Source organism: Aegilops tauschii, chromosome 5, assembly GCF_002575655.3.
Source record: "Aegilops tauschii subsp. strangulata cultivar AL8/78 chromosome 5, Aet v6.0, whole genome shotgun sequence".
In the NCBI taxonomy this organism is placed as follows: domain Eukaryota; kingdom Viridiplantae; phylum Streptophyta; class Magnoliopsida; order Poales; family Poaceae; genus Aegilops; species Aegilops tauschii.
In genome coordinates, this window is record NC_053039.3 from 299456914 (window position 1) to 299474606 (window position 17693).

Genomic DNA, 17693 nt, shown 5'->3' on the forward strand with positions numbered 1-17693 from the left:
GGCTCGAGCCGCTAGGCGGTGGCGTGCCGAAGGCGGCGCGGTCGATTTCGCGCTGGTGGGCCTCGGTGAGGCGTCTCATCGAGGCTATCTTCTGGCCCTCCGCGATGAGGGCAAGGCGGCGTGCCTCCAGGGTCTCGGCGTCGGCGTCGGCCGGGATGGGGACGGAGAGGTCGTGCATCGCCGCTTGCTGAGCGTCGCGGGCATTCTCGCCCGAGTTGGAGACGTGGCTGATGACCAGCACTTCGGTGACAGCGCTGCTGCCGCTGTCAGCTCGAGGGAGGGGGTCATTGAAGACCACCATGTCGGAGGGGTAGGCGTCAAGCGACGCGGTGTCGGAGTCGATGAGCATCGGGTCGGTGGAGCCGACCGACTCCATGTCCGCAGCAGGCTCGCTGGAGACGTGAAGTTGGTCGAGGAGGCTGACGAGGCGGCTCTCGGGGTAGTCGGTGCCTGCGTCGGACGCAGGCTCGTCGGAGATGCGAGTCTCGCCGAGCAGATCGGCGAGGCGGCTCGCTGCGCAGGCGTCGTCGACGCCTTGCAGCGCGTCGAGGCAAACGCCATCGGGTGCAACAAGCTGGCTGCGCTCGCGGGGGAGGAAGAGGGTTCCCGTCCAGAACAGGTCTCCGGACGACGGTGCACCTGGCCCCACGGTGGGCGCCAAATGTCGGGTGGTTGGTGCGACATATGCCAAGGGATGGCTTATCATTGTGGGAGCCAATAAAACGTCGCCGGTGCCCGGAAACGGGATGAGGCGAAGACATGCACGCCGGCGAATCTTACCCAGGTTCGGGGCTCTCCGAGGAGATAACACCCCTAGTCCTGCTCTGCGGGGTCTCCGCATGATCACTAGATCGATAAAAGGTAGCTACAATCGCTCCTAGAGCTGTTGAGATCAAGGGAGAAGAAGAACAGGGCTAGCTCTTACTTCTCTCTATCTATGGTGTGTGTGCTATGCTCAGAAGGCAACTCTATGCTCAGAGGCCAACTATGCTTAGGTGCGAACCCTTTGCATGGGTGCTCCGGGGGGTTTATATAGGCCTACCCCCCGGGGGTACAACGGTAATCCGACTGGGAGCTGGTCCCAGCCGTCAGTGTCTACGCTCGCCGGCTTCTGGGTCCCGCCGGCTGCTGGGTCCCGCCGGCTGCCGGCTACTTGGTCGACAGGTCGGCCCCACCGCCTAGGGTCTTGTCGGCGGCTGCTTACTGTAGCCGTGCCTCTGATGACGAGGGCTTTGTTGAGGTAAGTGTGGCTACAGTGGGCCGTCTCGGGGGCTCTCACTGTAGCCTTACCTCGTCTTGTCTCCTTAATGGGGCTCCTGCTTCGAGGAAGGGAGTAGCCGGCCGGCTACGCTCTTGGCCGACTGGGAAAGGCCGGGCCGCCTTCACGCCTCTCTCTGGCTGAAGGGGCCCGCCACCCGCAGGCCGTACGGGAGTCGGTCGTGGGTGACGTTGAGGCCAGCATGGCTACAGTGCCGAGCCGCACGGGAGACGGCTGTCCCGTACGGCCTCCTGTAGCCATGCCCGCCTCGGGCTTTGGGGGTAGTGGGCCGCACTGTGGCCACACCCCGTCGTGTCGCCGTTATGTGGGAACAGCTTTGGTGGTTGTGGTCTCGGCCGGCTCCTAGGAGCCGGCCACCCCGTAGTCGTCCTGGGGAGGAGTTGGTGAGGTTGGGTCGCCTTCCGGGAGTCGGCTTCAGAGGTAGCCGGCCAGGGAAGGCGGCCCAATGCTCGGAGTGCTTGGAGGCCCGAAGGCCTGATAATTTTTTCAGAAGAACCAGGGGCAGTCGGTTAGGCTACCCGTTGCCATTTACTCCGACAGGTGGAGCAAAAAGCCTAGCCCTCGAACTAAGTGGGGGATGAACACCACCCTCTCACCATGTCGCGGGTTGGGGATGGCCTAGCCCACTTCTGGGGCCCGGTGAACAACGGCGGCTGGGCGGTAGCCGACACGCTTCAAGTCCTTGACATCCTTATTGATGACGGTCGAGGCCTCCCACTTGCCCCCCGCACCAGATCCCGCCATCGCCAAGAACGGGGAGCAGAGCCGTGGCGAAGAGATGGATTGGAGCGCTCGAGCTTTGTAGTTTGGGAAGGGTTGTGGCGAGAGGAAGAAGAAGGCATATGGGGACAATTGTGCATATTCCCTTTTATAAGCAGTCGTAATACCAATAGTCCTATAAATGTGCCACTCACCTCGCCTATTCCCGATAAACTTGTGGCGTGATGCGCGAGTGGGATATTGTGAAATCATTGATCGAATCCCTTAAAAATGGGACACGATCTCCATGTCGAAGAGACGTGCCTATGAAGGGGCGGCCTCGAGCCGCGTATCGAGTCTTTATGTTTATAACCGGGCGCGGCCCTTCGCCAAAAGTTGTCAGTCAAGGATACTGTTCACACTCGAACGATTGTCCTTTGGAGCTAAGTGGAACAGATAGTTCGGACTTCGGACACGGCTCGGCGTATGGCCGAATTGGATCAAGCGCCGTTTGAAGACTTCTCTGGAGGAGGATTATTCCGAACACTCGGGAGAAAGGGAACTCGCCCGCAAGCCGGAGCCTGCAATCATGGGAGATATATGAAACCGACGTTGAAGGCTAGTTCGGGGGCTACCGAGGGAGTCCTGGATTAGGGGGTTCTCGGGGTGCCGGCTCATCTCACGTGGGTCGGATTGTTGGACTGCACCATGTCCGGACCCAAGACACTTGTGCCTTGGTGTGTACCCCAAGCCAGGATGGAATATCTGGTGTTTCCTTGATGTAACCGACTATCTGTAAACCCTAGTATCCCTGGTGTCTATATATACCAGGGGGTTAGTCCGTAGAGATGAGGAGAACAATCGCCATCCTATTAGTTAGGGTTTAGTTCCTCTGATTTCGAGGTAGATTAACTCTGTAATCCCATATACACAAGCAATATAATCAAGCAGGACGTAGGGTATTACCTCTTAGAGAGGGCCCGAACCTGGGTAAATATCACGTTCTGCGTCCCTTGTTCCCCATCGATCCAGTATCCACAGTTCGGGACCCCCTACCCGAGATCCGCCGGTTTTGACACCGACACCATCCCCTCATCGATGTGTGCCATGTTGGCCTCGACCCTCAACGCTTCTTTGCTAGTGATGGAATGTGGAACGGGCGGTGCAGCGACACCTTTGTGAGAACGTCGCCCACATGTGTGGATCTTGCCACCTATAGATGTTGTCACATCTCCTTTTCAGGAGGCGGTGGATGGAAGACAAGGCATTGCGGATTGATAGAAGGGAAAAACGAACACAAAACTATTATGGGATGACCAAAAGGCTATATAGATAGATGAACCTAATCAAAAGGTATAGTTAACGCACACGACACATCCACTACCATCTTGCATTAATTGCGGCAGAAGAAGGAAGTAAACGTATGAACTAGGAGCCCCATCACCATGGATACAACGCCGCTAGCAGATGATGCGGTTCGGTGCGGAAACACCGCCGTGGGCGCTCGTCGGGCCGGGAGAATCTTAGAAGCGGTCACAGGGTTCTGTCACTCTGCGGTTATGTGGTGTGAGGCCCACGGTGTGTTGGACTGGTTCACTATAGGGCTTTTGGATCAGTTTGTAGAGTAACAACGATGATAAGTTGGGCCAGTCAGCTAACGTCTAATGTGAAATGACGCAAACAAGGAAAGAAACGCCTTGCGGAAAAGCAGATGCTTCTGGTACGTTCACGATTACGATCGGACGGCTAAAATTCTCACATCGACGTGGAGGCTCGGAAAAGTAGATCCTTTCGATGCGTCCACGATTATGATCGGACGACTCAAAGTCTCGAATCGACGTGGAGGCTCGGAAAAGCAGATCCTTCTGATGCGTCCACGATTATGATCGGACGGCTCAAAGTCTTGAATCGACGTGGAGGTTCGGAAAAGCAAATGCTTCCCATACGTTCATCATTATGATCGGACGGCTCAAAGTCTCGAATCGCGGAGGCTCGGAGGTAGTTGATAAATTAAAGAGGAAAAGGAAAAACTAATTTCTTCTTCATCTGGTGCTCCCTTCCGGCCCAATGCGGCTCTAAATCTCTCTCCGCCGCCGCGCCGTCGCCGACGCCTCACGACCGGAACTTCGCCGCCACTGACGCGCCTCGACGCCGCCGCCATCGCCGTACCTGCTCTCTCCACCCCGTCCGCGAGCTTCGACATCGGTCTTTGAGGTATGACCGCGATTTCTGTCATCCAGTGATTATTATCACTCAAATCGAACCCTAACTAATTTTAACCTCCACAGATTTCTGGTGTGCCGGCGCACCATCTAGACCAGTCCCCGCCGGTTGATGCCCCTTGTTAAATCCGCCCGTCCGCGACCCTGAGGCGCTCGGCGGCAGCGAGGAGGATGCCTGGCCTACCTTTACCTGCCCGGGACGCAGCGTACGCCTCTCCCCCCTAACCTATTTTGTTGTTGCTGTGCTTATGCTATACTCGTGCTACTTGTTACTTGAGTTGTGTCGAATTTGCCTGGTCATGTCTGTGTGGGCAACCCAGGAGAAAAAAAAATTAGGTACAATGTTAGAATCGCAGTTGGATACTGCACTGTGGTCTCTGTGTGTGTCGGATGCTTTGTGGGATAGTGAAGTTCTTTTCACTGTAAGTGGCTACTTCCAAGAATTAATGTGTGAGTATATTCAGAGCTTACCTTGGTTGCATTTGGAAATTAATAAATGAGTATTTTCTATTGACTCATCCCTGGTTGGTAACCTATGTCGGCTGGTTGCACCTGGAAACTAGTAATTGGCCATTTTTATTTATAAGAATTAATCACTGGAAATCTGTGTGGCCCACCTTGGTTGTATCCAGATTCTGAAAAGTAGCTTAGTTGTTCTGTAACTGTTCAGCTGCTTTGCAGATATGCACTCATGTATATATGGTAGATGGTTTTCTTGATCTTAATAGTGAGATGAGATGAATGTATCTTCTTCTTTTGATGTTGGTGCTGCATACATGCAGGGACGCTGGGTGTGAATTCAGTTACCCTCAGTCTGCAGACCAGATGCGCCAGCAACAGCTGAGAGCTCGATTATCTCCAGATGAGCAGCTTGCTGCTGAAGAAAGTTTCGCGTTGTACTGCAAGCCAGTTGAGCTATACAATATCATTCAGCGGCGAGCCATTAGAAATGTAAGTTCCATCTTAATTTTGCAGCTTCATTTGACATGAATCACATGTGTTAATCACATAACCATCATGTGCAAGTGATTTGAGATACCAATGATCTCTCACTGACTTTTGCAGCCCGCTTTTCTGCAAAGATGCCTTCATTACAAGATACATGCAAGCCGAAAAAAGAGGTACACACTTTGACTCTACTGCAGAACACGCTGACACTCAGAATTGTTGTGATCCAAATCCAATATGTCGAGAAAAAGAAAGGACTGTCCTGTTTCAAAACGTATTTTCTTTTTTACATAGCGGACGCTTCACTATTTTTTATTTGCGAATTGCAGAGACTTCACTATTATGTAGTTTGCTGATTCCTTTAGCTGTCTTGGAACCGCGTACATAAGGTTGTTACGATTAGAGTTGAATCAAATTGGAAATGCTTTGAACATAGTAGTAGTATCAAACCGTAGATCCTACTCCACCCAATAATTTGAAGAATGTAGCAGGATTTTTTCATTATTCTTAATGCTTATTTAGTCATTTGGAAACTAATTGGATTGATAATTTCCCTTCCCAATGCCATTGCCTAGGTTGGCTATGCAACAGTTAGCACATACATGGTCATAAAAAGTAGGAGAGAAATGCATCAGAAGTCGATAAACTTGGCTAGTGGAAACACTTAGGCACGCCACCTTGCAAATCATGCATCTGCCTCCCTTAATTTGGCAAAGCGGATCAATTTTAGTCCAATCGAACCGGGGTATGGCAGGCAAAAGAACGGCATGCTGGTGGTGACATGGCATGACTGGGATCTTGCCAGGGGTTTTCCTACATGCAATACACATGAGTAAGGCGCTCTGTGTTGGGGTTAGGATGTTTTTCCAGATAGGTCATGTCGGAGGGGTCACACACTCACGCACAGTGTGATCCTAGCATGAGCGTTACATTAGACCCATCTTCTAAAGTACAATTAAAGCACAAATTTGTGGTTATGTGTTTTTAGCACAATTGTTACATAGTAATAGTTTAATTCCTGGTCAAATGTTTGTTCTACTGAAACTTAATACGCCTGGTATTTGAAACAGAGGTGGTACTATATATTGTATTACACATTTGGTACATTTGTGATCTATGGAACTTTAGTGTGTGTACTATACACATGATGTTTATTCAAGTATGGCTTTTGGTATTCGCAAAAAAAAAAGTATGGTTCTTCGTAGAACCAAGTGAAGTGCTTTAGTTTACGGTGTGCCTGGGCTTTAACAATTTGCTAGCTTTTCTCATGGCCCTCGACAAATTCGTCCGCCCAACAGCTCGAGACCACCACCATCCCGCTCTGGTAAGCCGTCAAGAGAGTTTTGATAGTCGCCTGTGATGGCAAGCACCACTCCTAGGCCCGCCTCAGCTCTCTGTGTAGGAATCTGAGAGCGATGGTGGCCTCAGGCTCCGTTCGAGATTCTCAGCGGCTTGTGCCTCCTCCCGCCGGAGAATGACTGCGGCCTGCCGCTGTGGCCCTGGGCGTTGCTCCTCCACAGATCGAGGGGGTGAGATACGAGGGTGCGAGAGACATGGCAGTGAGGCGAGCTCATTTTATTTGTATTTTTATCGCTAATAGACGAGGAACCATGTGATTCCACCGATTTGGAGGAATCTGTTGGTTTGGCATCGGAGGGGTATATCCACTTGTGGGGAATCAGTCTGTTCCAGTTTCTTCTCAAACCAAACACAAGAACCAGTGCCAGGTGCAGAACCAACCTGTGACATTCCATCCCATGCCCCAAACCAAACACACCCTAGTAGAAGCTGAAACGGTAGCTTGGCCAAACAAGGCCCAAGTGATTAAGTTCTCAGGTGTAATGTCTGTTAAACTATGTACTAACCACTTTTGGATTTTATTGTCTATTCATCGTGCAAATGCTGATCAATGTTTGTGCTATGGATGTAGGATTCAGATAACGGTATCACTATCTCGAGGTACAAATACTGAGTTGCCAGAACAGAATATCTTTCCTCTTTATGTTCTGTTGGCTACACCTACCAGTAATATTTCGCTTGAAGGGGTAAGTCTGCCTATTTTTTAGTTCCACACATGCAACATTTTGTACCAAATGATCTCTTATCTTATTGATGCATAATGTTTTGCAGCATTCTCCGATATATCGATTCAGTCGGGCTTGTTTGCTTACCGCTTTTAGTGAATTTGGTAATAAAGGTCGCACCAAAGCTACATTCATAATTCCAGACATCAAGAATTTATCAACCTCCCGAGCTTGCAACCTTAACATTATCCTTATCAGCTGCGGTATGATGTGCTTCATATGTGATGTTTATGGTTTTACATTTCTTCACCACCATCACATTTGGTTCCCTTTTTAGTTTCGGAAGGGCAAGTTGGGGAAAATCGTGGTGAACATAACTGCTCTGTGGACCATGTGGAAGGCTCTGCTCTCCAAAGTAAGTTTGTGGTTGTTATTTTGTGAAAAAAAATACTAAACAGTTACTAGAATAAGCGCATTCTTACCGTTGTTTAACACAATATGCTAAAACTTATCAAGCAAGACATTTAGATAGCCACACAAAATGTGTGGCACACAAAATGTGTGCCACACAGGTTGAGCTACCACTAGCCAGTTACTGTTGCTTATCATGTGGTGGAAGATATAATTGTATTCTCAAATGCCCAATTCTTGACAAGAATGAAGACCAGTGATCAAACTATGTTTATCTCCCAGTATGCTATGCTAGTCCACGCCCAATATTCTTGGCCAAACCAATCCAACCCTTGCAACCACCTATCTCACAGCTAACAGCAACTTACCAGACCTTCTCTTGCATGGAAGATTAGTATTACAGTCGTTGGAAATAAAAAATAGTTAACAAACATTCCTTTAATCCATGGATAACTACTTAACAAAGTGTAGGTGAGCAAGATCTGGCTATGTTTACCGACTTTACTGTGGTTAGGAGAATCAAATGAAAAGTATCCTTAAACATTGCATTATCTGTTTTTGACAAGGGGCTACTAGGCCATGTATGCCATTAGTTTAGATTATTTTATCTCCTTTTAGGGTATAGTTATTGTCAGTCACCCATACTGGCTAGTATAGCTAGCACATGTGCCTTCTGAAATAAAGTGTAAAGAACACATTGAATCTCAGAAACCACTTATGATTTGTAGTGTTGTTGAGTGCAGTTATTTACTATCATCTATGTGATGCATTTTGTCAGAGCTTGAAGGGAAATGTTTCTGGGGTAAAATACCAATTGATCTACTTGGTTCGTCTTTGGAGAACTGTGTAACTTTAAATTTGGGACATACAGTGGAGTTGGCTTCTGCAGTTAGTATGAGCCCAAGTTTCTTAGAGGTATGCCAATTCAACTTGCTCATGGTTTTAAGCTTTAATGTTCCTATTGTATGCACTGCAAATTTTCTGTAGTATTTAACCATAGGATGGACGAAGCAAAATCCTTTTGCAGCACCTGAAGCATGTTTCAACTACATAAATTACCTTAGCCACCTGTACGTTAAATTTTGACGATCTACCGCATGTACCTTCTGCTATCTAGAAGGCTGTAGTGCTTGCAATTAATTAGCACATCCCATTGCAGAAGTTCAGATGGAAAATCGTCAAATTAGTAGTGCAATTTGCATCAAGATAACTGAACATATTATAAGATGAACATTAACAGTAAAGGTTGAAATTGTAGTTTATGGATATTCCAGTGATTCTGCAAATGTGTTCCATTCAGTTCTTTCTCAGGATCCGCTATCTTTTTTGTTTTTAATAGAAAATTGTTAAATCAAGAGAGAGAGAATATGCAGTGTAGTGGCAACTACTTGCCAATCTTAGGGGTTGTTTGGTTCCCAGTCACAACTTGCCACGCTTAACCATAGGCAAGCCACAGTTTTTTGAGGTACATACTTGTTTTTCGCCACACTTAACTACCTATATGGCCTATGTGTCATAGACACAAATCTTTTGCACAACTTGCCATGCTTAACCATAGGCAAGCCACAGTTTTTTGAGGTACATACTCTTTTTTTGCCACACACTTAACTACCTATATGGCCCATCTGTCATAGACACAATCTTTTGCACAACTTGCCACACTTAACCATAGGCAAGCCACAGTTTTTTGAGGTACATACCCGTTTTTTACCACATACCTAACTACCTATATGGCCCATGTGTCATAGACACAATCTTTTGCCACACTTGTGGCTTTAATTTTGTTAGCCACTCTTTTGCGGTAAGCCACACATTGCTTAAGCAAAGTTAGCCTTGAACCAAAGATGCCCGTACTTGACTCTATATGTTGACCTACTTGCCTTTCCTTTTGTTATATATGCAGCCGAAATTTATGGAGCAGGACAGTTGCTTGACATTTTGCTCTCATAAGGTTGATGCTACGGTAAGTTTATCCCTGTTACTTTATTTTTTATGTAATAATTGTTTCCGCATTTAAGTGGGTAAGTATTTTTTATATAGGATGTCAGCACCTTACTGCAGTATGTTCTGTTATTTACTTCCGTAGCTTCTCTGAGATTTGTATTATTGTTGCAGGGTTCATATCAACTCCAAGTAGGCATATCTGCTCAAGAAGCTGGTGCAAAAGACATGTCTGAATCTCCATATAGTAGTTACTCATACAGTGGTGTCCCACCTTCTTCATTACCACATATCATAAGGTAACACTACTACATGTATATGCATATCTATAGCTCTATTTATCGTAATAGAGTCGTGAGTAACTGCATTCGCTTGCTTGGAGAGCTTAGCTCGAAGATATCTATTTTGAGTTTTTGACAGGGTTTAGTAGATGGCCACTGTTTTGCAGTCAGCGCAGCTGAGCTTGCTGCCTGCTGAGAACATTTTATGTGTGTGTGGATGGCATGTACCAAATGTGGCAAAACCAACATGGACAGGCTGTTAAATGTTCTGTTTCATAGTTGAGGGTGAAAACTGGACATCTGTGACAGTTGAGCGGGCTAAGATGGACCTGTTCATTGTTAGGTGTTGTTTTGGAATGCACGGAGTCTATCTTTTAAATTGGCTGCTAATATACACAAATATATACTGATTTGTCATGTTCAAATAATAGTTATAGATTTTCCATAGAAAATACCTTCAGATCATTATATTACTTTTAGTGGCTTTCCTGAAATATAGTTGAAGAAAGTGATGGCATTGGTCATAGGGACATAATGCAAAATGAAATGAACATATTGCAAACACAAAGAAGTTCTCAGCACCACACAATAGATAGCGCAGTGGGGGGCGATTGGCAGGCGAGCCGCAAAGGTGGCAGATATCGAGAGGGAAGTGGGCATGTGTGCGTGGGGAGAAGAGGGGGGAAATATGTCACCTTGAGAGAAGAGGACGCAGAGTGAGTGCACACAAGAGAAATCAGAGAAGGGATTAGGATTTCACTTACAATTAAGGTAGGAGGAAAATAAATAAGATGGAGGTTTATTAAGAGGATTATTGTGCAATTAAAGCCGAATCTGAGAAAGTCCAACTAAAATTCTGAATCATTCGGTGAAAGTTGGATGGATGGTTCAAATTGTGTGGATTCCACAAACATGTGTTGGTACCTTCTATATAGATTTAGATGCCTGAAAGGGCAGGTAAAGGAATGGAGTCAGTATATCAAATTTCTTTTAGTGCCTAGTGGTGAGGTTTTGGCTACCGGCTCAGGTTTGTTGTGCTCTTGTGTGACCTTAGCCTAACCGAAGCACCTGTTGTCTGGCCAGGTCTTAGTGTGACACTTTGCTTTTACTTTCATCTCTACAAATGCATTTGCGTTTCAATATGGCCAATTGAGCAGATATAATTTTTTTGTTTTCCACACAGGTTGAGAGCTGGTAATGTGCTTTTCAACTTCAAGTACTACAACAATACTATGCAAAAGACTGAAGGTTATCCCTTACACAAACATTTGGGTTCATGTGTTTTTTCAGTTCCACACTTCCACTCACACTTGTTTGTATCATGTATTTGACATTTTTTCTAGGTGTTCCACATTTTCTCCTTATACCTGACTGTGAAAAGTAATGAACTAGATATGTTAGATATCTGAATAAATGATCCAGCAGCATTGAACTATTAAAAGATATTCTGCTAAGACCCTTTCATGGTACACATGTTGGAATAATAGCTACTTCTGTTTGATGGTGGTAATCTTATTACTTTGTCACACTAATTGTGGTGCCATAGCTAGTAACCTAGTGGAGAACTTTACGCTGTTACGCTTTAGGTTAGCATATGATCCTGGAACTAAAGCTGGCGAGCTAAGTTCGGTAATGGTAAGTATAATGGTTTTAATGTACTGATATGTTTTTAACTTAAGAAATGGCTTATAAATTTCTCTCTGAATTAATTATGAATTATGCATTTTTTTGTTCTGAAAATCAAGTTCCGTGTCATTACCATAAACGCAAAAGTCAGATATGCTCCGTTAAAAAAGATGCAATTACTGAAAATGCTGGTGCATAAGACAGAAAGCACACACCTCATATGATCTGTAGCGCTTCAGAAGGATAGTGTAACATTGAAATTGGAAGAATAAATTTTACGAACGTGTTCAGCATGGGAGACCAAAGTATCTTAATTTAATCATAAAAGGAGTGCTATGTGCTGTATTTGGTGGCGTAGTTTAAGGTATATGTTTGCCCATGAACTGATGTACGTATTGCTGATTGAGTGCCGTGTAGCTCCAGCCGTGTTTTTAGTCCTTTGTTGTGAATGCTAATCATGACAAAGATCCAGTGTTAGATTCGCGCAATTACCTATGTTCAGTTTACGTCACTTATTGACATTTGTTGGTAAAAAACCCGAATAGTTCTGGTTGGTTCATGATTCTTTGCTCTTCTTGTTTTTTTTTTGTTTCTTATATTGGTCTTTTCTTACCAGTCACTGAAGATTTTGCTTGCCCCTTCTGCTTGGTAAAATGTGGAAGCTACAAGGTAAAGTTTGATGCAAAGTTCCATTTGCACTGTATTTATTCAAATGTCACTTTGCTGCTATTGGCTGGTGGATCATTTCACCTGCTACAGTTAGGTAAAACCAAATATTTTATTCTCACTGCACCACTAATGTCTTGATGTTCTTTGTGATGAAATTTGGATTGTGTTTGCTTTCTGCACGACCTTCCTATTTTTTTTGGGAACAATCTTTGTGCCCACTTTCTCAGGGCAAATCTCTAATGTTGTGATTCTGGTGGTACTAGGGTTTGGGGTGTCACTTGAACTCATCACATGACCTATTCCACTTTGAGTTTTGGGTTGGTAAACCTCCGAAATTTCCATCACTAAATCTTATTTGCTTGTTGTCATACTTTGATCGTAATTTGTTCATTATGCTCAAACAGATATCTGAAGAATGCCAGGCTGTTAATGTTAGTCTGAAGACTGATGTCTGGAGAACTGAGGTAAATCAGAGATCTAGAACTTCCAAGTTAGCTGTTTGAACCGAGTGTTCTAAGTTTAGCATGTTATATGGCTTGATTTCATGGAATGAATTTTGTAGGAGAGTATTATCTTGTGAGTGTGAGGTTCGTGTTTGAAGGGGAGCCTTGGTGCAGTGGTAAAGCTGCTGCCTTGTGACCATGAGGTCACGGGTTCCGAGTCCTGGAAACAGCCTCTTGCAGAAATGTAGGGAAAGGCTGCGAACAATAGACCCAAAGTGGTCGGACACTTCCCTGGACCCTGCGCAAGCGGGAGCTACATGCACCGGGCTGCCCTTTAGTGTGAGGTTGGTTTTTGGGGTACTGTTTGTGGGTTTGGCTAGGTCTTGGGCTGGAAGCGCTAGGCACAGCTGCGCAAGGATAGGAGAGAGGGTGAGGCAGAGAGCAGGAAATACTTGTTTTCCTTAGCTCTTTGCTTGACTTGACTCAGTAGATTACAATTTACATCTCGTGGTTTTATGCAGTATCCACTCATCCTATCTGTAGCACCCCTAATGGAGCACCATTCATTTAGATAATCCTTGAATCTAGGATTCCTAACGAGTACAACTAATTTGAATAAAACTCTAGGATTCCTAACAAGTACAACTAATTTGAATAAAACTGGTTAATCCTGACTAACCGAGGGACTAACTGAACCAAACAATTAGCTTGGGTGGACTCATTGAGTCAATATGACTTGGGGTACAACTAATTTGAATAAAAAGGGTTAATCCTGACTAATCGAGGGACTAACCGCACCAAACAATTAGCTTATTCCCCACATAACAAGAATATCCCTTGGTTTTCTGCTAATTAAATTCTCAGTTTTGTTCTTAGCTTTTCATCCTACTTTCTTGTATGCAAAGGCCATGAGCTGCACATATTATGCCTCTTGGTGATGATCAACCCATGCTTTCTGCAAAATTCTTTGACGAATGTGCAGGATACCTCGCAGAATCTGCTTTGCATAAGTTTTACGTGCTTGGCATAGTAAATCCATGGATTGTTAGTAATTGATTTGAATTGAAGCATTTTGTTTCTAATATTTGGAACTAATAATCCCAATTATTTTCAGCTTGTGGCTGAGGGAGTTGATCCAAGACATCAAACATTTTCCTACTCGTAAGCTATTCATCACTTTGCAAGGTGCTACTGCTATGTTCTCTGTTTGATTTTCCAAACTGTGTTGCATCAGCTCAAGGTTTAAGAAGCGTAGAAGGTTGGGAATGTTGGGAACCACAGCTGAGAAAATAAGCCATGTACATCCACATATCATGGATTCAGATTCACCTGAAGACGCCCAGGCAGTGTCTGAAGACGACTTTGTGCAGAGGGAGGAAGATGGTACATTCTTATCTTGTGATTTCCTTTTCCTTTTTTGTTAGTCAACCAAATATTTTTCTTGACTTACTCATACAGTTTGGCAAACAAGTAAAATTTCCGGTGAATTTGGATTTTTGGTAAATTTAGAATGAGCTAGTTCTTTTTTGTTTCATGCACACGGAATTTCAGCATTGAGAAGTTCTGCATGCTGTTTTGAATATAACACACCTGAAACATTTAGATCCTTACCTTGGGTGAAGATTTATTTCTTACACGTGCTCATATCCCATTTCCGTGTCTAAAATTTCCAGATATTTCTGCACCACGTGCTTCTGTTGATCCTGCTCAATCATTACATGGTAGCAATCTTTCACCACCCACAGTACTACAGTTTGGGAAGACAAGGAAACTATCTGCGGAGCGAGCTGATCCCAGAAAGTAGCCCTTCTGTTTACATTGCCGGTATCACATTATGCATTGTAAGATTTAAAATGTTAAGTTAAACTAACTGTTTTATTTTGTATACTGTCTGGCAGCCGGCAACTCCTGCAGAAACGTCAGTTTTTCCATTCTCACAGGGCACAGGTGTGTGGAAAATAAAAAACCTCTCATTGTATTGTTCTATGTTCTTTAAACTTTATTGTTCTATTTCTGTTGCCTGTTTGCATAGTTGATAGTTCCATAATTCTTGTTTAGCCTTAGGATTTTGTATCCACATTTTGTTTTCTGGGTGCCTGGTCTTTAGTTATTTTGTACGGGGGAATAATCAGTTCAACCTCTAACTTAGTATTTGAGTTTGATGCTGATTTATAGTCGAGGTCTAAAATGTTAGGTTCTTTCTCCTCGGAGGTTGGTGTGCAGTAATACTCTTCTCCATTCACGATTAGCTTCTCTTGAAATAAAATATGGTGATCTGGAAGAGCTTGCGTGTGTATTTTAGTGTCAGACTATATGGTTGCGCTTGGCTGTACGCCAGTCTTCGTTGTCTTGCTTTTAATGCAGATGCTCATCGTTTGGTTATTGCACTGCCCCTAATTATATTTTGTTTATTGGATTTTAAGTATTATATACTATTTATTTGTTATTATGACTTTGGACTTTGGATTATCTACAGTTTATTTTTCTACATTTGAAATCTAGCTTGACTGCATTTACTACGTTTCTTGTAGCCAATGGCACTGGAACAAGTTTTCTCGGACCGTGATAGTGAAGATGAAGTTGATGATGACATCGCCGATTTTGAAGATAAACGGGTCAGATACAATCATATTTGTTTCATCCTCTTTGTTCGGAAACATAAAATTTATATTCATGCTGTTGCCTACACGTGAGCTCAAGTCAGTCTCTGTCTAAAAATTTATTTCTACTATTCCCCCTTTTTAGTTATTACATTTCTGTGTTGCAGATGCTTGAGGATTTTGTTGACGTCACAGACGATGAGAAACTTATTATGCATATGTGGAATTCATTTGTTCGGAAACAAAGGTCAGGACTATTTTTGCTTTCTTCCTGAATTGGAAATCTCTTTTTATGATTTTAGTTGTTGTGAAATTTTGGATATGAAAATTCTTCAAGTACCAGGTCCTCATCATTTTATATTGTTTGAAAAGGTGTTTTGTGATGCGTTAAGCTGGGGGTGTTTCCAGTGAGAAGGGGGTACCATTTTGTCTTCGTCTTGCACATAATGCTTTGTTCTCCAGTCATTCTCATTTTGATGATTGTCGGAAGGCTGTTTGTTCCTTGTTGGGCATGGGTTATTTCTATATGCTTTTTTTTTGAACTTTTTCATACGACATGATACTCCATTGAAAGTTTTCATTCCGTTTTTTCTGTTGTTGCCTTCAGAACAAAATATGTTCGTTTGAGTTTGATTCAACTATGTGTATCCATCATATATGATATTTCTTCCTGCAGAGGATATCACAACTTTGTTTTGACAAGTTGTGTTCATCCTATGCGGTACAAATTTTGGTCTATTGATACCCACGGAACCCTCCATGTCCATTTCTCGTACTGAATTTGCTAAATTACAGGGTGCTAGCTGATGGTCATATTCCTTGGGCCTGTGAGGCATTCTCCCGGCTTCATGGAAAACATCTTGTACAGAATCCTCCTCTACTATGGTGAGTTGCTGAGCTATAGTTCTATCGATGTCAACTACTACCTCTGTCCCGTAATATAAGTGTTTTTGACACTACACTACACTAGTGTCGAAAACACTCTTATATTTTGGGACGGAGGGAGTAGTATCTGCTTGTGCTCATTTGTAACGCCTAGCAAGGCACCTTTTTGTTTGGTGTTTATTTGACTTGCAATTTCTCGCTGGGTGAACAGGAGCTGGCGTTTCCTTATGATTAAACTCTGGAACCACAGTCTATTAGATGCCCGCGCCATGAATGTCTGCGGCACAATTCTTCAAGGCTACCAAAATGAAAGCGGCTTGGACCCCAAGAAAATGTGAGTTGAGCATAGTGCGCTCATTATAATTTAAATCAAGTGGGTGTTTGGAGGAGGCCTTAGGAGCAGGTTAAAGAGAGGTGAAAGCTGCACCTGAGGCCATGGACTATTCTCGATTCTGTTTATCGATCGGTTGTGTTGAAGCAGCAGTGATCCGGATGAGATGTGTTTACATGGACTGTTGTTGTTCGTCGTGTTCTGTTCCATGGATAAGCGCCTTTAGTGTCGCAGAACTTGTCGTATGGTCTGCAAACTTGAATCATTGTTCCTTGCTGCAATAAAACCTATCTAAAATTATACCTTGTGTAAGCGTGTGCAAAATTATCAGGCCGTTTAGAAATCAGAGACTAGCACCGCAAGGTCCTGACTTGGTGTCATAAAACAATACTTTAGTTAGGAAACATCATGATTATCAGGACGGGGGACGAGAGGTAGTACAATTACACATCTCTAAGAGCATCTCCATCCAACCAAGGCCCTCAAAACCTCTTCATATGTCTGAGCGGACAGCCTGGACAGAAAAGAGAGAGAAGGAAAAAGCCTAACCAACCAGATTCCCAATTCCTCTTTGTCCGAACACAGTTCATATGTGTGGAGGAAATGAGGGTGTCCGAATGTGGCAATACAACATGTACAACGTCGGATCCGGCCGGAAGGAAATGAGGGTGTCCAAATGTGACAATACAACATGTACAGTACGTCAGATCCGGCCGGAAAAGAAGAAATGGGGATGTCCGAATGTGACCATATAACCCGTACATCAGATCGGCCCACTCACTCTCTCTCATATGCATGTGTACAAACGACTGTAATAGAAATGCATGTGTGCAAACATTCGCAAATTCCCAAACCAAATCAATATATCGGGAGAAAATGAGGATGTCCGAACGTGTCCTCCGACACTGTCTGCATGTATCCGCAGGCATATAAGGGGTACTCTCTGTTCTTAAAAAAGTGTACTTCCAACTTTATTGGAAAGTCATTTTTTATGTTAGACCATATTTATATAATAATAGACCAACATTTATGTCATCAAATTAGTAACATTAGATCATGATAAAACATATTTTCGTCATATACCTATTTGGTTTCATAAGCATTCATATATTTTTATACAAACTTGGTCAAACTTTGAGATAGTTTGACCCTTCAAAAAAAATTGGAAGTACACTTTTTCAAGGACGGAGGGAGTAGGTGTCAAAATCCGGCTAGTTGGATTGGAGATGCTCTAATGCATCAAAATTCCGTCGATGCTCGAGAAAGATAAATTAAGAGCCACGAGGGTCATGCTTTCTCCTCATAGATCTAGATCACAGATGCTCAAGAACGAG

The 17693-nt window shown here is 44.2% G+C and overlaps 1 protein-coding gene across 1 annotated transcript; it reads left to right on the forward strand.

Moving 5' to 3' along the window:
- Positions 1-3962: 3962 nt before the first annotated feature.
- On the forward strand, positions 3963-16659 carry LOC109758000 (polycomb group protein EMF2B). Its single transcript, XM_020316848.4, has 22 exons — positions 3963-4192; positions 4267-4406; positions 4983-5151; positions 5266-5321; positions 7079-7193; positions 7279-7435; positions 7510-7587; positions 8362-8498; positions 9487-9546; positions 9699-9823; positions 10989-11053; positions 12048-12100; positions 12364-12417; positions 12505-12564; positions 13658-13704; positions 13778-13926; positions 14217-14343; positions 14442-14490; positions 15075-15158; positions 15311-15390; positions 15939-16028; positions 16240-16659. Exons 2-22 carry the CDS (start codon positions 4372-4374, stop codon positions 16364-16366), a joined length of 1917 nt encoding a protein of 638 aa, XP_020172437.1. The 5' UTR covers positions 3963-4192; positions 4267-4371; the 3' UTR covers positions 16367-16659.
- Positions 16660-17693: the final 1034 nt, after the last annotated feature.